Source organism: Apis cerana, linkage group LG10 (genome assembly GCF_029169275.1).
Source record: "Apis cerana isolate GH-2021 linkage group LG10, AcerK_1.0, whole genome shotgun sequence".
NCBI classification, from domain to species: domain Eukaryota; kingdom Metazoa; phylum Arthropoda; class Insecta; order Hymenoptera; family Apidae; genus Apis; species Apis cerana.
Genome location: NC_083861.1, coordinates 7,833,348 through 7,854,935, shown reverse-complemented (window position 1 = coordinate 7,854,935; position 21,588 = coordinate 7,833,348). Strand labels below are relative to the sequence as shown.

General features: G+C 32.6%; 4 protein-coding genes across 5 annotated transcripts in view; 1 reads left to right on the top strand and 3 right to left on the bottom strand.

The window, feature by feature from the left end:
- Positions 1 to 1,995, bottom strand: part of LOC107993614 (beta-1-syntrophin) — a 298,727-nt gene extending 296,732 nt beyond the window's left edge. The window contains exon 1 of the mRNA XM_062080047.1: positions 880 to 1,995. Within this exon, the coding sequence (XP_061936031.1) occupies positions 880 to 903 (24 nt within the window). The 5' untranslated portion in view covers positions 904 to 1,995. The remainder of the gene's footprint in view (positions 1 to 879) is intronic.
- An 891-nt stretch (positions 1,996 to 2,886) lies between these two features.
- Positions 2,887 to 12,892, bottom strand: LOC107992440 (purine nucleoside phosphorylase). Of its 2 annotated transcripts, none has more exons than XM_017048298.3 (6): positions 12,578 to 12,892; positions 8,031 to 8,125; positions 7,749 to 7,957; positions 7,384 to 7,559; positions 6,298 to 6,488; positions 2,887 to 6,214 (listed from the first exon to the last, which is right to left on the bottom strand). In XM_017048298.3, the coding sequence occupies exons 1-6, from the start codon at positions 12,685 to 12,687 to the stop codon at positions 6,000 to 6,002; spliced, it is 996 nt and encodes a 331-aa protein (XP_016903787.1). In that variant the 5' UTR covers positions 12,688 to 12,892; the 3' UTR covers positions 2,887 to 5,999. The 2 variants fall into 2 exon arrangements, with proteins under 2 accessions (XP_016903787.1, XP_016903789.1); XM_017048300.3 differs by having other exon boundaries at positions 7,749 to 7,927.
- Positions 12,893 to 18,431: 5,539 nt separating this feature from the next.
- Positions 18,432 to 19,848, top strand: LOC107992428 (phosducin-like protein). Its single transcript, XM_017048281.3, has 3 exons — positions 18,432 to 19,022; positions 19,116 to 19,530; positions 19,602 to 19,848. Exons 1-3 carry the CDS (start codon positions 18,816 to 18,818, stop codon positions 19,832 to 19,834), a joined length of 855 nt encoding a protein of 284 aa, XP_016903770.2. The 5' UTR covers positions 18,432 to 18,815; the 3' UTR covers positions 19,835 to 19,848.
- A 224-nt stretch (positions 19,849 to 20,072) lies between these two features.
- Positions 20,073 to 21,565, bottom strand: LOC107992431 (uncharacterized). Its single transcript, XM_017048284.3, has 3 exons — positions 21,356 to 21,565; positions 20,760 to 21,237; positions 20,073 to 20,675 (listed from the first exon to the last, which is right to left on the bottom strand). The coding sequence occupies exons 1-3, from the start codon at positions 21,387 to 21,389 to the stop codon at positions 20,153 to 20,155; spliced, it is 1,035 nt and encodes a 344-aa protein (XP_016903773.1). The 5' UTR covers positions 21,390 to 21,565; the 3' UTR covers positions 20,073 to 20,152.
- Positions 21,566 to 21,588: the final 23 nt, after the last annotated feature.

Here is a 21,588-nt window from a genome sequence, read left to right as displayed (position 1 = left end):
TGCTGCGAAAAATTAACGCCATCTAATACCCTGTTTTCACGATCACGTGACCCCATAAAATAGCGGGAAAATGAGATGATGAAAGAGGGGGACACTGTACGCGATTAAGGCAAATTTCTAACGAATCAGAAAAACATCGTCGAGACTATACTTGAAATTGGAATTATAAGAATTTCGACTATAATAGAATAAAATCTATCAAGAAGCAAATTGTAAGACCAGAGAAATTGAAATTGCAATATTTATATCATGGATTTAAAGACTTTATATATTAAACTTCTTTTATGTTTAATATTTGAAATTTGTCAGAATGAGAATACGAATGAAATGTCGTCATTGGGCAAACGAAATTTTTTTTCTTTGATCTTTCCATTTACATTAATTTTTAACTTATAGTATAATAAATAAAAAGCAGTGATTTATAACAAGTATAATGCATACAAAATAAAAATTTTTAACGAAATTATTATATACATATTTTGGTAGAATATGTGAATGTAAAAAAAAAGAGAAGAAATGACGTCTTATTTATATCATTATATTATCGCCAAAAATATAATAGGAAAGGCAAACTATTTACTCTTGTCAGTTTAGAGAAGAATTAACATCATTATCACATATTAACACAATGCCAAAAATAGAAAGAAATCATATATATTAAATACGCAATATGTATATATATATATATATGTATGCTTTATACTATTATCGGCAAAATATATTTGTTTTGTCGACATACCTGAAAAAAAAGACGAAACAATGACGGTAGGCGAACCAAGGAAAACAAAACGAACAGAGGTGAAGGGGCAGGCGTGCTTCGGTCCAATGCAAAATAAACGTGTACGCTCGTTATAGCCGATGGCTTCTACGATGATTTACCGTTTTCCGCGCGTGTATGGGCATATGACTTCCGGTAGGCAGTGGGAGGCACGATGCCTGGCCTGCTTTTCTTTCTTTGGTTAGATCAAAAAACTGTTCTCCCAATGTGTGTCCAGTGCTCGTCCTCCGCCACCGTTTTTTTCTTCGCTTACGCCACGATACGCGTCATTTGCGGCCGGGTTAATACATTCGATGATCTGCGATAGAGTCAATGATATAACCGCCCGTCGGTTCGCCTTTCAACAGCCTCGACATGTTTTACCGGCCTTCTTTCTTTCGTCCTCGATTGGAAACACTCCGATTCCAAGACTCTCGTGAAAAAACTCGCCTCCGTGTTTTTGTTCTCTATTTGCGATCCACTCTCCTCTCTTACTACACTACCGTCGCTCACTTTCGCCGTAGGAATCGCGTTTGTAACGACGTAAATTCTTTTACACTCGAATAACTGATCACGCGCGCGCGCACGATTGCAAATGCGTCAATTTCAGATCGTAATACCGTTTTTCGAAGCCTAAGTAATAGTAACGCCTCCTGTCTAAATATTCGGGACGAATGTTAGTCGTTCCGATCGTACAACACGCAATTAATTAGCCAGCCGCTTGACACGCCGTTAAACACTGACCATCCGACTAGAAGCACGAATAATTGAGATGACCAAACGTGTTCAAGTGTCGTTTTATTATACTGTTCCCACACTCTGAACGCGGAAGTAAGAATCGAGGAACGTTACTATTGCAATTCGACTTAAGACCTTGTAACGACATCGATAGATATCGAACTTCGATTAGACGCTATAGACGAATTTCGATGTATTTTGGACGATTCTTTTCCAAAAATTTAGCCGATCAACTAGATAAATGATCGAATTGTAACGAGAGAACGTGATGGACACCGACTAACGCCAAAATTTGGAAATAGACGTATTCCGCGTTCCCCGCGTTTACATTTAATAGATTATCGATATACTGATAAACCGACAAACCGTTATAAAACGCGAAATAATGTGTACGAAAAAACGCACGTCACTTTTAAAACCGATCACATCGCCGACGAAACGGTACAACGAACACCACAAAACAAACAACCAACTTCCGCGACGTCACGAGTCGTACTAACTCGACTAGCGGTTCGTTCAGCCCGGCGAACCTATAGGTGGCGCAGGAGGGGTGAATACTCATGAGAGCGACTCCAGCGCGACTGGCGGGAAAATTTTGAAACGACGAACGCTTATAGCGTTCATCTTTATCGACGCACTTAAATTACACTTTGCATAATTTAATTAAATGTCCGTTTATATATATATATATAGATATAAAATGAACATTTAAAATGAATTTTATTAAGAATAGATGTGATACAAGTGAATAATTATTTTATAAATAATTTATTTGTATTTATATTGGTTAATAGAATATCGATTTACATTTAAAGATGTCCAAAAAAATCAGTTTTCTTCTTGCAAATTTACATATGAAACAATTGATTCTAATATTTCAATGTGAAACAAGTATGATATCTTTTTTACGAGATTGTTATATTTTAAAAATTATATATATTTCACACGTTTAAAATTTAAAAAATTAATGATTCCGAAACCCATTAACCAAATTAGGATTCCATGAATTTTTTTCTCTATTTGTATTCATATTCTTTTTTTATATATCTTTTGAGTTTTTTGCATTATATTTTTATTTTTTGCATTTATAATTTGTTTCTTGCATTCTTGTATTATTATTTTTCTTTATTGTTAAAATATCTGTATACAATGTATACAACGCACACAATGTACGATCCTAATTAATTTCACATATTCTTCGATCCGTATGCGTAATATATGCTTATATTATTTCATTTGCATAGAGACCATTGTGATAAAATGACAAATCAATCACAGTAACTATCAAACTAAATTCATCAAATATCAAAATTTAGATTTGACAAGAATTATTTTTGACAAGAAAATTGACACAAAATTATGAAAAAGAGAACAATTAAGAATAGATAAGCTATATTCGAGTCTTGATTTATTTTCTATTATATATTCCATATATATTAAAGAAAAGAGAATGCTTTAAACAATATCATGCTATTGCATCGATCAATTAATTGAATACTTTAATTTATCTCGCTATATATAACGGGGATTAGAGTACACTTAAATATTTTTAATAAACATTCGACGATTCCAGTTTTCATTCGTTCACTTCAATTTCCTCGAAAACAAATTAATATTGCGCAAAAAGAAGAACGAAAAAGAAAGAAAAAAAAAGAGATTTGGAACGCATTATTGTACCGCGATATTCTATAATTCTACTTTTCATCTAATGAAACGAACTGATAAAAAGAAATACGGACGCATCGTTAACGTAGCGTAAGCGTATCATTTGTTCATTCTCTTTCTCTACATTTTAATTCATAGAAAGTACGAGGTTTTTGTTCTCTCTCGTGATATTACGGTAAAATTACATTACGTTTCATAGAAGAATCAGGCAACAAAAAAAAAGAGCAAAGTGATGGGAGAGGGGGGGGAGAAAAAAGAGGATAACTTATATAAAGATACAAAACGGGATTACCTTATCAATCTTACTCTCTGAAATAATCAAGACGTTTCTTCTCTTCTGAATTTCATTTCACGTTATCCCTCTAAGCGTTGCCCGCGCAAACACCCATACCTTACCTTACCCATTTGTTAACTTCCTTTTTTTTTCAGCATTATCGCAGCGGAATAACGCGAAAGTTAAACCCGAAATACATCATCCCCTATCTCAATTATGATATTGCTGTTCTTCGAAAGGCAGATCGGTAAACGAAAGATATACGAGAGAGCTTCCTAGACAGAGGGAAAAGTTTTATCTGCCGTTTCAGAAATATCAATAACTGATCCCTCGTACAGTTTCTATTCCACAACCGTGGAAATATACGACCAGACGAAGCTATTCCGCCCTTCGTTCCCCTATCCTTGAATACCATACGGAACATGCTCGAATGTATCCCTTTCAAATCGGAGAGGATGCAACAGTCTCGTGCAGACGGTCGGAAAGTATTCTATTCCGAAAGATGGCACGTGCCGTCACAAGCGTGGATTTACCGTTTAAAATTCAATTCAAGGTTGCTGTTCCGACCGTGCCGATCCGTTTGTATAAATTTTTAGTTACCGTCGCCCTCGTTCTTCCATTCGAGCGAAGATCGTCGTTGAGTGAAGTGAGTCGAGATGATACTCGAGAAACGAAATCGAGGCCGAACGAGAAGAGCTAAATTATGATTTCCAAATGAATCGAACCGCGAATATTCGAGCACGATACTCGAACGAATACTTTCTTTCCGTTCTATCGCGTTTCGCACGCCGTAAAACCACGACGAGAAGAAATGGGAGAAGCGATTCGTGTAAACGACTTCGCGAAATCGAATTTTCGATCGTGCAAAAGAGGAAAGTTCAATTAGACGGGCTCGCTCATAACACCTTGCGAGTATTTGTGAAAGTTACGAATTACAAGAGGAAATAGAAAGCGAGAAAGAAGATTTCCATCGATATCTTTGATTACTTCTCCTCTCGTTTCGCGCCAAGCTTCCTAGACATGCACAATTATAATTTCCCATCTCCTCTCACAAAATATGTAACACGCCGCGGCGATATCTCTCGTGTACCGGAAAATCATTGATGGAAATTGAAGGAGAACGGTCTATAAAATTATTCAATTTCGTACACGTTTCATACACGTATTAATTTCGCTAAATGTATATCAGACCGTGCCCCATCTCGATCACGCCGCTGTTAAACAAGCTTTTACGAAATCGCGAAATAAACGACGAAATAAACAATTTCTGTCGTTTCCTTTTTTTCATTAAATCGGCAATAGTAATTTCATTTCGCCAAGGTGGTATGGCGCGACATTCTACCGGCATTCTGAAGAATAATTTCATCTTTCGTTTCCTTTTCTTAAGAAGAAAGGAGAGAAAGAGAGAGAGAGAGAAGAACCCGACTAGAACGTATTCTCTCGTCTCCTCGAAAAGCCAAATACTTTCCAATTCCGGAGACGATCGAGACGACATTGAATCTTCGACCGTGACTTTTTCACCGCGACGTCATGTCATAATTTCATCGTGGAAGGTAATACGAAAGGAGCAACTATGGCGGAAAACGAAGGGGGGAGAAGAAGGGCCGCGGCAGTATGGTCTTTGCCGCTCGAGATTTATCGAAGCCGAACACCGATGCATTAGCGATGGAAGAGCACGGAAACGAGATGAAGGTAACGAAGCGAGGGAGGAAAATCGACGAGGGTGCTGGAGAAGGGGTGGAGGCGGCATCTACCAACCCCTCCAACTCTTAAACAGTTCCCCCTTTTTAAAGAAGGTCTCTCTCTCAAGACTTGTGTTACGAATCAATCGAGATCGAGGGACGATCGATTTATGGATCTCGTCGTGGATAATTTAAGCGAATTTTGAATTACGCATGTCAAAAAATACGTATATCTTTTTATTCTCTGCTTGTTGAGATCAAACATTGAAACACGTTCGAATAATATGCTGATAACAAGCTGATTTCCTCGTGGATAAACCAATTCTTTTTTCGTTTCGGTGTCGAATACTGTCGAATACTGATTTAATTATCTCTCTTGCTTAATCAGCGATTATTCGTAGTGTTACGACAAAGAATAAAATAAGGGCAGTAACCGATATTTTAAACGTAAATTATCTAAAAAAAATCTCGATACAATGCTCGTATACGAAATTATCATATTACGTTCACAAGCTTATCAAGATATCGTGCATCTCGATGAAAGCGTTCGATTTCGTTTAGAAAATATCTCCTCTTCGAGGCAAGTGGGTAATTAACGATAAAAAATCGCGATAAAACTTGCACGTGTAATATCTAACTTGATTAAACTAAAAATCCCTAATGAAAACCTTTACTTCCCGTGAACGGATTTTTACAATTGTTTGAGAAATCGTTCGAGCATTTGTCTGATAAATATCACGCATATCAAAAACGTTCTTTTTCCTCGTTCTTTTCTTATTCTCTTAGAATAAGACGAATACGAATAAGAGAGACTCGTTAAAAACATTCTAAAAAATATTCTAATAAATATATAAATTATAGAAATCATTCTTTTTCTTTTCGTCTATAAGTTCAATTTGTCTCGCAGACGTATCACGATATTGGACACATATTCTTGAAGCAACGTTTGCTTTCCTTTTCCTACCGCTATCACCTCTTCGTGAGACGCTTGCTCGCACTTATCGTAATCCATGGTACATTGATTCGTGATCAGGCTGAAGGCGAACACGATCAAATCACAGTGTCTGGCGGTGATCACTTCGTGTACCGTAGACATTCCTGAAAGGAAATACACAAGGCATTATGGAATTTTCACGGGCATAACCGTTCGAGAAATATTCTATTCCGATAATTACACTAACCTACAGCATCGACGCCGATCATTTTTAACATCCTCAGTTCAGCCACGGTCTCGAAATTCGGCCCTCCGATACACGCGTATACACCTTTGTGCACGATGTCGCTTATGCCCATCTCTTTCGCTACCTGTTGACCGATCTTTAAGAGTTCGGCGTTGTAAGCTTTATTCATTGGCGGAAACCTCGGTCCAAATCTGAGAAACGCGAAGAGCAACGCGATCGTGATTCATCCTGCGAGGAGACGGTAATCGTTGGAAGAAATGGAAGGAAGCGCGAGAAACTGGCAAGCATATTCGATGAGTTCCAGGAATATTGATATAATAAGAAAGGAAGAGGAAGAAAAGTTAGAATGAAAGTATCTCAAGTTTCAAGGGACGAAAGGTTAAAACTCAACCGAGTGTGAACGAGAAGAGGACAGAGAAGAGGGGGAAAAAGAAAGATGGTGAAGACAGAAAAATCGAGGAATATCTTTAAGTAAATACGTCAATCAGATTCTTTGTGTCGTCGGGTAAATAGTTCATCAATCCGATTCAACGGGTTGTTCCGATGAAATAGATTAATTTTATTCCTTCGACGACCTCAACGATCTCGCACGGCTATCCGCCTCCCACCCTTTTGCCCTTAGGGGGCGAGAACTCGAAGAATCGAGTTCGTCGAGCAGTTCGCAATCTGCGAGCGTCGTCGACGATTTTCCTTCCGGAAACGAGCCCGAAAGCCTTTGTCGACTCGAAGCGGATTCGAATTCATTGCCGTTCACACCGTGAATCTCACTAGCCCGCCTTTCAACCGCTATTTTTTTCTTTCATCCATCATCCCTCCCAGTTTTATCTCTCTTTCACCCACTTCTCCTCTCTCGCTTTTTCTCCATAAAATCGAAGAAACTAATTAACGCTGATTCCCCATGTACGGAGGACTTTAAGCTAATGTAAGAATCGCAAAAAAAATAAAAAATAAAATAAAACTCCATAAGAGAATATAAGAGAGTGTGTGTATATATATATATATATATACGGGAGCAATACAAAATGGAGTAATGCGACGCGTTTCACGGTACGGCGCGTTGAGGATAAGAGGAACGAGGGAAAGTACCTGTCGTCGTTTGGCCCTTGAAGAGGGTTATTCCCCGCAAAACCCATCATGTTCAGGTGATCCTTCACTATCATAATGTCGCCAACCTTGTATGTGGGATTTAGACCTCCCGCCGCGTTCGTCGCGATCAGATGAGTCACACCTACGAGCTTCATAACTCTTACTGGCATGGCGCACTGCGTTTCGAAAAGGGAAAAAGAAATACAAGTATATAAGTATATTTATATAAATAATCCGAGTGATTAAATTAAACGAAAAAAAGAGAAAAATAAAATCGATGGACAATGATGGGTTAAAATTTTATTTTCAAAGGGTGGCGAAAATGCATTTAATATAAATTCGTAGAGATTGCGAATACGTGTTACCTTCCAAAGTGGATAACCCTCGTAATAGTGAAATCTGCCTTGCATGCACATAATTGGTACAGAATTCAAATAACCGAAAACCATCTGGCCTCGGTGACCCTTCACGGTGGAGACAGGAAAATGCGGGATTTCTTGATAGGGGATGTACTGCTTATTCTCGAGACAATCGGCCAGGGAACCTGGACACAACTCGTTTTGCTCATTTGATCCTGTTTGGGAATAGAATAACGTTGACTTGTCCCACCACCAGAAATGCCAAGCCATTTCAAAATTCATACTAACTCATTCCAGAACCGCATATGATTCCAAGTTTTGGCTTCAATTTGATCCGGTCCAGCAAATATTGTGCCGCTTCTTGCAGATCCTCGAACGTATATCTGAAAATATGTGTGTCTGTATATATCAGTACAGTGCGTTGGGGAAATACGCTCCATATTTTCAATAATCTATGCTTTTGACAGGAAATTGTAATATTCTTTATAAAATATTCTTTCTTTACTAATGTGTAGTACATAAACAATAATTTGTGTAAAAAAAGAACGTTTAATACAAAACGTATAATATAACGTTTAATATAAATATTAGGTCAACTTTCATATGTTTCATAGATTCGCGATACCAATCTTTAATATCTTCTTTATGTTGGCATTGTAATCGTAAGGAAACAAATTCGTTACATTACGAATAATTTACGAAAATTTAATTCAATTCACGATACGCGATAACGCGTGAATATAATCAATGTTCATAAATCGACTCATATAATTTACCGTGAAAAATAAGTAACATCTTTTTGGTATTAGATCGATCTACGTGTTCCCTTGATGTTAATCTATTGAAAATTTGTGGAGAACACGACGAATTTTTTCATATTCAAAAAGTTTATAATTACGTCGAATACGTGGAATAATAGAAAGGAAAATATAATATCGAAAATCTTATTAACGATAAATCGAATCTTTTATATTAATTCGTCGAAGAAATATAATAAATCACTAAATTTTATAATAATATACACGTAAAAACAAGATAAAACAATTTTATTCAAACAGTTGGTATATTTAATATGAAATGTGAGTGAAAATCAACTTTTACGAAGCACAGTTTAATATTTACGTTAAGATTTTTTTTTTCTTTTCATAAATTATTATTTATTACGCGATATCGAGAAATATTAACCAATTTACTATCGATACTTCGAATCCGTTGTAAATAAATAAAAAATGATATTGATATATTTATGCAATATGTGTTTGATCGAATAACATAATTACATAAATCATAATTACGTAAAAATTATATAAGTAAATATTTTCATATAGAAGAAAATTATTTTCATCGATTCACACAAGATCAACGCCACGAATAGTATGAAAATAATCGGAGTATTTGGGAATAATCGATGTGAGTTAGGTGAACGGGAGAGCAGGTGGAATGATTCGTAACCGGCCAACATAATTTCACTGTGGAAACTATCACAAAACGGTGCAGTTACCTGTTAAACTGCTAACAGGCTCGAATAGCGCCGGATTTAAGCTGAATGTAGGCTTCGAGGGTATTACAAATCATGCATCGAAATACGCGGGCGGCCGCGTAACGTGTTTACGAGTGTGTATGCGCATCCCGTGCACAACTCATCTAGGCCTCGTGTATGCGTTCACGCGTGCGCTCGTGAACAGGCTCCACGCACAGATGCACACACATACACACACACAGAATTCAATGGCATTCGAATAAGCACGCCTCCAACATAACACGCGACGCGATCGAAAATTACTTACGACTCCACTGTGAATTTTAATGTCGGTGCGTTCCTTCCCTCCCCTTTCTTTTCTTTCTCTTTCTTACTTTTTTTTTTATAATTCGCGTCAAATAACACCCGCAAAAGCCGAAAAGAATCTCGTTTCACATTGCCTCCAGAAATCTCGAACGTGAAACGAGGATAGAGCTGTAATCGCTATCCATTTTTTCGTACCTCGGATTATCGCGAGCCCTCCACGATTCTCGATTGCGTTTTCTCCGCGTTTCGTAAGCGGAAATTTAGTGAGCGGAAAGAAAGAGGCGGCGATAAGACGAGACGCGTACGGTTGACGGGCGTAATCGCGGCGCGCACGTGTCATAAGGGACATGAAATTATGATGCGATTGAATACACGTTGAATACGCGTTGAATTGCATCTCCGTTGCCAATACAGTCGGTATTCAACCGCGGATCTGAGAATTGCTTCGCAGTTTCGCCGGGTACCCGTGGAAAAGCTTCGATATAGCCGCGGGTATGGCAAACGTCATTAGACCAACCGCATTCGCGGATGCTCCATCGTAAAACGGGATTGTACGGTGGCCCGTTATGAATGGCAAATGTAAGGTCGACGATTATTATAACGACGTGAATGCGCATCGCTCCGGGCCATGGCAAGGATTCAATGATGCCTCCGCGATTCTGCCTACAATATCAGTCGCTCTAATCTCGATTATAGATGCACACCATGCTCGGAAATCGGCTTAAGGCATTTTTCTTCTCTCCATTTATCCCGGCTTCCCTTACTCCTTTATTCTTCGAGACACTGATTTTTGCAGAAAATATTTAAGATCCCCGCTTACTTGACATCACCGCGTCGGATACCTGTCGCGATAAATGTCACATTTTCGGGAATATTCTCAAATCGGGGGTCCGCTTCGCGAGAAGCGGCTCTCAAGCAGCTCTGAAGAGAAAGAAATAAAACCGGATGGAACAGATCCGGTTAAATATCAAATGTAAATTGACGAGCACGCGGGGAAAAGAATCGAGGATGGAAAAAGAAATTCGATTTTTACGCTGCTTCCCCGATTATCGGAAAGCTGCCGCGATACGTCGATCGATGAAACAGGACAGTATCGATTGATCGATCATCGCCAATCTCCGATCTTTCGTTCAATTGAAACAGCCTTCGAATCAATTGCGGAGCAGAAGAAGAAATATTCCGATAACAAACGATCGTAATAAATCCTAATAGATGCACACGACTGGGTCATATTTTACCCGATGATAATGATGCAACGGATTACGAAACGATTACGAAGACAAAGAAATTGCGCCGATAAAGTGGCGGCGATTGAAGCTGTCGAATCGACCTCTGTTTCCCTCTCTTTTCCCTCCGCCACACAGCTTTCCCAACGCTGTTTACCGAAATGTCAACGTCATCACGCCATTTACGTTTAATTCCTGTTTGCGTTTGTCCCAAGCGCAGCTTTCGAGTTTCGCGCCAGCTCCCTTCGTTTGCTCGATTGAATAAATAAAATCAAAGTATGAACACTCGCAACTTCTAATTGGATGTTTCAAAACACACCGAACTTGCACGTGGACGTTCGCCTACATATCTCTGACGTGCTCTTGAACGAAGTACGAATAGACCGCTGACAAATTTCTCTAACTAACTAACACTCGTCCAAGATGGGATGAATATCGTTTCCCTTTCTAACGGGAATAACAAGCGAGGGGAATGGAGATAAGGAGAGGAAAAAATGTAAAAAACAAAGGGGAGAGGGGGAATGGAAAAGGGAAAATGGGATTTCGAAAAAAAAAAAGAAATCCATAAGTAACGAACCGCTCTTTGCTTAATCCGGCTTTTGCTTCGAGCAAACTATTATATTAACGATGCATCGACTCAAATTTTCAACGCCTCGACTTTCTTCTCGAGCTTCTCCGATTTTTTTTTAACGATGTTCCATTCTCTCCATCACGAAATATTGAAAGAATATTAATGCACGGCACGTTAAGTCAAAAGTTCACGGTCGCGTGTGTCGTTCTCTGAGAAAATTTTTATTTATACAGCGATTATGCGTTAAATTATTGTCGTCGTACTCGAGATAACTTGTTAAAGTTAAACTTTCGGTATTAAATGATGTACTTCGATATGTTGATGTCATTGGCATAGTGATTTAGAAATCCAAAAATTAGGTAAAATTTATTCGAACAAAATATAATATATCCTGTTATCATAATATATTAATATAAGAGCGTGTAATCAAGTCTTGGTAAACAAAATATTTAAATTGTTATCAAAATTACAAGCAAAAACGTGTCACTGTTGTATTATTATATAGTTTATACAATAATTGTGTTCGTTTATTGATTACGACAATAAATTATTTATTATAATTATTTATTCTGAAAAAATCATAAATATTATTGAAACATTTGATGAATAATTCGAGTATACTATTAAATTTCTGTAATTCAAGTTAATTCAAATTTGTTTATAACGTCAAATGAAACATGTAAAAATATTTTTAAATTTCTGAATCACAAAATATGATAGCAAAAAGAATAATAAAGAATAATAAAGAAAATATATAATTTCAATATTATATATATATATATATATATATATTCTATTAGTATGTTGATTAATCGAAATTTCTGTAACAATTGTTTGACCCATTTAACCCATTTACAATTAACAACATTTTCAACGTTAATGAATCCTCTGAAAAGCAATTCCCCGTAAGTGGAGGTTCTGATATGTTTCCACGAATTGTGTGTAACTGACTTAGTTCTCGTAAAGACTTGACGCAGCCAACGTAATCAACATTAACGATTTTATCTGAAATTCAACAAGTGGAAAAATTGTGAAAAAATTTTTAATCTTTCAAGAAAAAAGCCATCTTTAACATACGCTCTACGAAAATAATTAATTTAAAATAATAATTTTTTATAAAAATTACAGAATACGAATAAATTATTTCTATTTTTTTTTTTTTGTTATTCGCGAGTAATCGATCATAATTAACATATATGGATATTTAACTTAATTCTATTATTTCATTCATCAGCTTCGATAAATGACTTACGTGCTGTGTGATGATTCTTCAACCGTTTGCAACAATTGGTTATTTTTAGATTGTTTCAATTGCGGATGATGATTGTACCCATTAATAGTTTCGGTATCCGCGAAAGGCATCCTGTTTTCTCAATCCCTTCCTCGAGTTCGAATTTGATATTTTACGCTAGACGATAAAAACCCGATAAAAACCGAACGAGTCGATCGAACAACGAAACGAGAAAATCGAAATAAGGAAACTGTGAGTGAAAGAACAAACGAAATACGTGCACGCCGTTTAAGAAAGATCTGACTTGTGTCCGCGATGACTCGGCTTCTTGCTGTTTTATACAGATACTCGATACCGTTGAAAAAAACAGTGACGACAATGAACCGGCCAATCGTTTCGAACGTTTACTCGCGCTCCCTCCATTCCTCGTGAAGATTGATCAAAAAGTCACTGGGAGGTAGGGGCATGCGACGATAACCCATTACAACTAAATAGTCTAATTTCCACCGCCACTCGTGCACTCTGTTATTTGTTTCGTGTGACAATACCAAGAATGACAGTACAGCTAGTCTTCTAAAAGAGTACGCATGCTGACGAATGCCACATGCTGTTGATAAAACCTATCGTTCCCTATATGAGAGCATAACATAACGTTTATCTGAGGAAAGTTTGCCTCTCCACAGAAAACAAAGTTTGACGATGCCTAAGAAGTCACAGTGATTTCGATGATCGACAAATTAAGGACGGTGAAGATAATTTCTTCTTCGATTGTAACGTTTGATGAACGATGGTCAGTCAATTTTCTTTCCATAAATTCTTTTCGTTTTCTGCGAAGAAGAAAATGGTCGTACAAGATGTTTAAATCGCTTGTAATTTAGAAGCACAAGCCTCGTTCAACATACTTATTTCCGTATATGAACATTTTCCATCGAGCGTCCTGAATTTCAATCATTGAGTCGTACAACATCGTTGAGTATAATTGTGAAGTGTTTATCTTCTTATTTCTTTCAATTCGAATCAACCGCTATCTCTATGAAGATCTGAAGATCGTTCCTGCTCGACTCGATATCGGATAATCAAATCTTCGTTGAACCTGTAACGATAATCATATGTAATTGTACGTTTCAACGATTCTTATCTTTCTTCTTAACGATTATCCCTCTTAACAGGAAAAAAAATTGATAAATCGGATCTAAACATATGTCTCGATTGGAGATAAAAATAAATCCTATCTAAACAGGAACAAACGAAACGATCCGAAGCAATCGTGGATGGAAGCGCACAACCAAACTGTTGCTGGCGCGCACCTCGAATTTATCCGAATATTAATTACGATCCAGTTGATGTTTCCCACTTGACCGCATCGTATCGAGGAATCCCATGACAGATTTACATGCGTCCGGCCGATGACACGTGTGCCAATTTGCGAGGATACGAATTTTGGCCAACTCCTAGTGCTCCGTGTAATGAGCCAATTATGGCCGATTAACAGGCCTCGTACACGATCCAAAATTTAATTCTCGATCCTTCTCGAGTTATGTACGTGCCCTGCTATTTTTGAAAATCTCTATATTAATATATAGTACGCGCAAAATTGTGACTCGATCAATTGATGATTCAATCGTTCTATCGCAAAAGAAAAAAAAAAGAAAAAGAAGGAATAATTCTAACTCCGTCACGACTTGAACCATCACTTTGGAACTTTCCACGCGGAATATACAATTATGTTAAGTTTCGAAACGAAAAACGTATTGATCTTGATTCGTGATCGAAGTGAAAGATGATTATTTGCAAAATACGATATAAGAATTTTCTTCGGATATAAGAAGGAACATAGTGTCAATGAAAGATGACGATATTTCGCGAATCAATATCGTGAAAAACAATCATTCTAAAATAACAATCTTATCGCCATTGATTGTCGACAATTGCAAACAAGTAAAATGAAAGTGAACAATCGCGTGAACTAGATCTTCGTTAATATATTTCTTCACTTCTATAACATAATCTTACACTTTTTAATGATTGTTCTTCAAAACAACTATCATCCTGTTAATTGCATAAAGATTATTTTTCTAATCTAATTCTTAATGCGATAATATTCAAATGTTTTTTATAATTATTTATTTATTTTCCAGTTCTCTCTCAATTTTATCGTGTTAATTACGCAATTATTTTCTTTTTAATCTAATTCTTAATACGATAAATAACAAAAAAAAATGGAGATTTATTAACAGGAAAGAAAGTCGAAACATTTGTTGTATTTGTATTTTTCGAGAAATTTTTAAAAGAATGTTCTCTTGAAATAAATAAGAGAAAATTTTGAAAATCTTTTGTTATCATTATTATAAAATCGATTAATCTCTTCGGTAATTGTTGTATCGTATAATTTTATGAAAATAATTCAATATGAGCGATGAAAACAGTAATTTACGAGAAATTCAAGAATGGAATTGATAAAGTGTTTATGATTATAAGTTATTTCTAAATCAATGGAAACAGTAGTTTCATATCAATAACAAAGTTATTCTTGCACAATATGAATTGACATAATGTCTATTCTTGCTACATCCTCGAGACATATTATTATTCGACAAAAAATATATTTTGCCGACTTATTTTAAAGATTTATGAATACAAAAGAGATATATTGATGATTTTATAAATTTTAGAAACAATTAAGAATGTTGAAAATGATTGAAATTCTTTCGCTCATTTGCTCTTTTCTGTTACTTAATTTGTTCTATTCAACGATATATCAAATCGAAACATCATAATTTACAAAATAAAAAATGCAGCAACGCGAGCGAATCGAAAAGGTGTAAATCGAGCCGCAACTTGCAAATTACGGTAGCTGACATAGAGGGTGAAACGGGGGTCAAAATACACGTGAACAACGCGGCTTCGAATAGACTGTAAATTCAGTTTTCACCGGTCTTCTCCCTCGTGAGTCCGGAAGCTACTTTGCGATGCAACGAGTGATGCATAATTTCGCTGATCGCCCACAAAGAACGTCTGCCTTTTGCCCTAAAACAAATTTTTGTCGCGTCAGGGACAGATTTTCAGTGTCGTCAAAGTTTTTTAATTGTGGTTGAGATAAAAATAGAGAAAGAAAAGAAAGGAGAAAGAATGAACAAAGATCAAAAAAAAGATATTTGGTTCATTGAAATTCAAATTCGAACAATGTATGTGCGCATAAAACAAACATCGAATAGAGTAACATGTCAAATTTTAATTTGTTTACACGCGATATTATAATCGAATTGGATCGATGTTATATAAACTAGACAGAATCATGTAATTAACGCGTTCAGCGTGGATATGGATCATGTTTGCTAGTTGATTGTCGTTCAACGCGTAACAGTTAACGAATCAATTCAATACATAAGTGCTTATTAATCTTAATAAATAGTGTTCTTAAATAGTATTCTTAAATGTTGCAAAATCATTTCCATTTTCGATAAATGTCTATTATAAATCAATTTTAATTATAAGAACTTTAATTATACATCGATAAAAAATAATAGTTGATAAATTGTGATTCAGGTCACAATGACTGAATTCATAAATCTCTTCTTTTCACATTTCCTTTCATTGCAAATTCTGACTAATTCGATCGATAATACTTAATTCGATTAGAAAATTAAGAGTCATTTAATAAGAGAATATTTAGGGAAAAACCTAATTTGTTTATGCAAAATTTTTGTTTTCTTATTATCATTAAAAAAATAATGTTCAGAATAAATTAATATTTTTTATATCATGAAGTAACATTGTAAAAAATCAAAATATCAATCTATTCAAAATTGGTTTATTTTTTAATCAAATACTATATTTTTTACTATAAATTTCGAATCTTCTTTTAAAATTTTATCAATATTTTGAATTTTTCTATGTATCATTAAAATATTTATCTTCTTTTTATTTTTCTAGTTTTTTCACATATTATGTGAAATTTAAAAATTTAATCGAGAACATTCCAGAAATATATATATCGAATAATGATGTACATATAATAAACTTACACAAGACGCAACAAATACGCATATTTGTTATCGTTATATGACTGACGAAACTTCATTATAATTCAAATAAGCGCGAATACTTCTTATGTACTCACTATTGTGCAAGCATTCAGGATCATTATTTGTAAACTATCATTATTGTAAAATATCGTGTGTATGTGGGTGTATGTGTGTTTCTGTTATTAATATATATATAATTTACTATAATATATATAAATATAAATTAACATATAAATTAATAGCAGGAAATAAAATAATTAATTATTTAATTGTATTTATTATACTATACAGAAAGTATTCAAATTATACAATGTTCCAAAAATGAAACATTCGTTAATTGATTCTTGAAGTAATTTCAAAATTTGCAGAAACTTTCATTACAATTTTGTTAATGAATTATTAACAAAAAAAACACTGACCAATTATGTCAGCTTAATCAACTCGCAAGATATATATTCAATACATTTTCTTCGACATATATTATTTGTGCAAGGTTGGCAACATATAGCCAACACTACTATCGCAGTTCGATTAAGCTACACGTTTCCTGATTGGTCAGTGTTTTCTGTTAATAATTTATTAATTGTAATGAAAATTTTTCAAAAAAATTAAAAGAAAAATACTATTTAAAATTATCTTAGAAATGTCCAATTAATTCATATTTTCACATTTTTCAGACACTTTATATAATAATTTCGTGCTGATATACTATTTTTGAACAAGTCAAGTACATACGAAAGAAATAAAATTATTTTTCATTAGAAATATCTTCTTAAAATAATTTTTATATAATATATAGCTATATATTAGTATATAAATAATTAATCTATACATTATTTATTAATACATAAATAATTTATATATAGCTATCACACAAAAATGTAAAACGAAAGATTAGAAAAATTTAACGAAAAAAAAAATTTCCATTTTTTTCAGCAATTAATGACTACTAAAGTTAATTCTCGATGCAATATTTATGTATTATTGCTTTAATCGCGTTTAAAGATAAATATAAGTATCGTATTACGAAATTCCCCGACCCTCACGATTGATTAAAAATGATCTGCTGGGGTTCTGATTTATCATTGACCTCCAATAAATTATCACTAGTGAGAATTAAAAAATATAATCTTCTGTCAATATTATGCGAATTGTTTAAATAATTGGCATTCATTAGATTGTACCACTATTAACACAAACGACTTTATATTGTATAAAATAATATAATTTCATTTAAAGAGATCGGAAATTTTAATTTAATCACTAAAGTGCTATTTTCAAGAAAAGAAACATATTTTTTAATTCTTAATTTTAAATTAATTCACTATCACTTATTGATCACTTATTAAATAAAAAATTTACTTTAAATTTGCATTTAAAATTACATTTAAAATAAAAAAGATATCGTATCTATTTACAATTTTCATGTTTTTTTTTCTTTTGATCTTTCATAATATAAAAATTTTTAAAATTTAAAATAGCAATTTAATTTATTTTATTGTATGTCTTAATAAAAATAATCAAAAAATATCAACTTAACTTTTTATTTAATTAATTAGAAAATTTTATTTTTTTCCTCCTATGTAAGAGTTTTTAGTTTAAATATTACGTTTTTCAATCTTGTGAAAACTGAATACTGAATATATCTAACTAAACTATATCTAACTAACTTGAAACTATTTAATAATAAAGAGATGAAACTAATCGTCAAATAATATATATAGTAACTCCATCTATTGGTATTTTATAATAAATGGTATACGTGCCAATAACTATAACTACTGATGTTATCTAACATGAAACAAATAAATCTAATCATCAGATGATATACATGTTCCATCTATCGGTTTGTTGTTGTATTAAAATGTATAAGCCAGTAAATTATAACTTCTTATATATTTACGGTATGTTCGTAAGTTGATTAAAACTATTGATATTTTGAGCTATTTAGTTGTTGCACATTTTAACTTCTTATAAAATAATATCTTAATAAAATCTTAATAATATAACTTCGTATTATCTATATAATATGTGTGAAATTTGTACGTAATGTTAGGTAAATTTCATACAATATTTCTCTGGATAGTATTTTAATATTATTTACATAAAGTGCTTTTACTTTTATTGTCCAATAAATGATTTTATGTCATAAATATTCTAAGGATAAGAAACATTCAAAATACATATTCAATAAAACAAATAGTGCAAACTACTTTCAAATAATATAATTAAATATGTCAACATTGGAAAATAAGATTTTAGGCGAAAAATTACATTATTATTGTAGTAGTTCTAGTGAAGATGAAGAAAATGATTCTGCAGATTCTGATAAAGAAATAGAGGATGAAAAATATCCACAAATAATTACAGATTCTATAGAACCATCATTTTCAGAATGGGATGGTACTTCTAGCAACACAGGACCAAAGGGTGTTATAAAAGTAAAATTAAGATTACAATATTTAATATTTTTAGTCAAAACAAATTTTTAATCAATACCTATTTTACTTAATACATTTTAATTTTATCTCAAGGATTGGCAACGATACAAACAGTTGCAAGCTGAAAAAAGAGATGAACAAGACAAGGAAAGAATTAAATTAATAAAAAAATTGAGTTTAACGTGTCGTAGTTCTTTAGATGAAGAAAAAGAAAAAATTATGCAAACTGATCCTGATCTTGCTGAATTATTAACTGATGAATTTCTTTTAGAATATCAAAAACAAAGAATGAAAGAAATGCTTGCAAAAACTGAGAAACTTCGTTTTGGCAGAATAATTAATTTAGAAACTGCAGATCAATTTTTAGAAGCAATTGACAATGAAGAAAAATCAATAACAATTATTGTTCATATTTATGAAAATAATATTCCTGGCTGTGAAGCTATGAATGGATCTCTAATATCTGTTGCAGATAATTATCCTTATGTAAAATTTTGTAAAATTTTAGGTTTGCTCTCAAAATTTTTTTTTTCTTTTATATCATTTAAATTTAAATTGTATATAATATTTTTGTTATAGGTTCAGTAGCTGGACTCAGTAAACATTTTAAAAAAGAAGGAGTTCCAGCTTTATTAGTTTATAAAGCTGGTCAAATAATAGGTAATTTTGTTCACATAACAGATTATTTAGGAGAAGATTTTTATGCCTCTGATGTTGAAAACTTTTTAATAGAACATGGAATGCTTACTGATAAAAATTGTATACCTGTCATAACTATACAAGAAAAACATACATTATCAGATAGTGAATAAATAAAATAAATATATGTTTTTAAATAATTTTAAATATATCCTTCCTATTGATTTTTAATATAATTTTAAGATTATTAGTAATTTTTATTTATTTCTAAAAAATTTATTTAATTTTAATAATATAACTTATTATTTATTGTATAATATTATTGTATAATGTAATAGAAATGAAAATGAAGAGAATATTTTTTATGAATAGAAATATTTATATGAACTCATATATAAATAAATAAAAATATTTATTCTAGTATAAGATTTATTATATTTATTCTAATATAATATTAAATATAAATTTCCATATAAATATTTAAAAATCGTTTATTTCTGGACCAGTAAATTAATTTGTTTTTGTTTCTTAATAGCTTTGCAAAAATGTAAGTAAGTTTTTAAAATTTCATCATATTCTGTATTCTCTAATTCTTCATATTGTTTTTTTAAATTTTCCTTTTCTTTAATTTCATTCATTATTGTAAATATTTTTTTATCTACAAATGTGTTTAGTGCTTTATATGCATCAATTGTTATTGGAGTTTCCTTGTACATTTTTATAAGACATGACAACTTAAGTATCTTTGCTTGTACTTCTGCAACTTGTGCTTGCAACAATACATGTTCTGCTTTTTCTAAATAAATTTGACTTACATTTTTATATTTCAATTCATTCCATTCATTCATTAAAGTTTTGCATTTTACAATATCAGTTTCATATTGAGCACACAATTCTTCAATTTTATCTTTCCATTGAAATATTTGTATTTCATGTGGCTCAAATGTTTTTTTATATATATTAATATCAGTTGATCTTAGAATTTCCTTCATGTTTCCTCCTAATTGTTCATATCTAAAATATAATAAAATTATTTCATATTTTTTATTTAATTTTTTTTTAATGAAATAAATTTTAAATTTATTATAATATTACTACCTTAATATAAATTCATGTATTTTTTCTCGTAATAATGTTTCCACATAACATTTAATATCTAACATTTCTTCATAACTAAGATCATATTTTGGTAAATCAGTAATTCCCAAAATGCTTAATTCTTCTTGCATATTTTTTGAGGTAGATGGTAAATGCATATATTTGTTAAGCTCGTGAATCAAAAGTAAACCTTTTAATTTACCAACAAGGTTATCAGATAATATTCCTTTTACATTTAACAATGTCTCTTTTATACATTCTAAAATTAATTTGCTTTTTATATGTTCTGCTATGTTGTCTTCGCAAGAAATAAGATATTTTATAGTTTTTTCTAAATGGTTAGATCCTTGATTTGTCATATTCCTACTTGTATTATAAGATAAACTACATTGTTGTTCAAATAAGTTTTGCATTGAATCTATTCTACCAAATATTCGACTACAATTCGTTCGAGAAATTCGTGAAATACTTTGTATATCTAAAAATAAATAAAATTTTAATTAATTTAATAAATTTTAATTATTTATTTATATTTACATTATATTTTAATTATTAAAATATTTTTTTAACTCAAAAGTTATAATCAATTTATATACCTGAAATCTGACTTAAATCACTGAAACTATTCATATTGTCAATAATGAATACTGCTTTAATGATGATTTAATAAAACTGTTTTTTTATAGTTTTTTTAAATTCAAACCGATCAAAAACCAAAATATTTAAGAAGGATGTGTATTCTTACTTTTATAAATTCCCTACATTGCTATTTTATTAAGAAATTTTTTATAAATATAATGCAATATTAAAATATACATTTATTTTTATT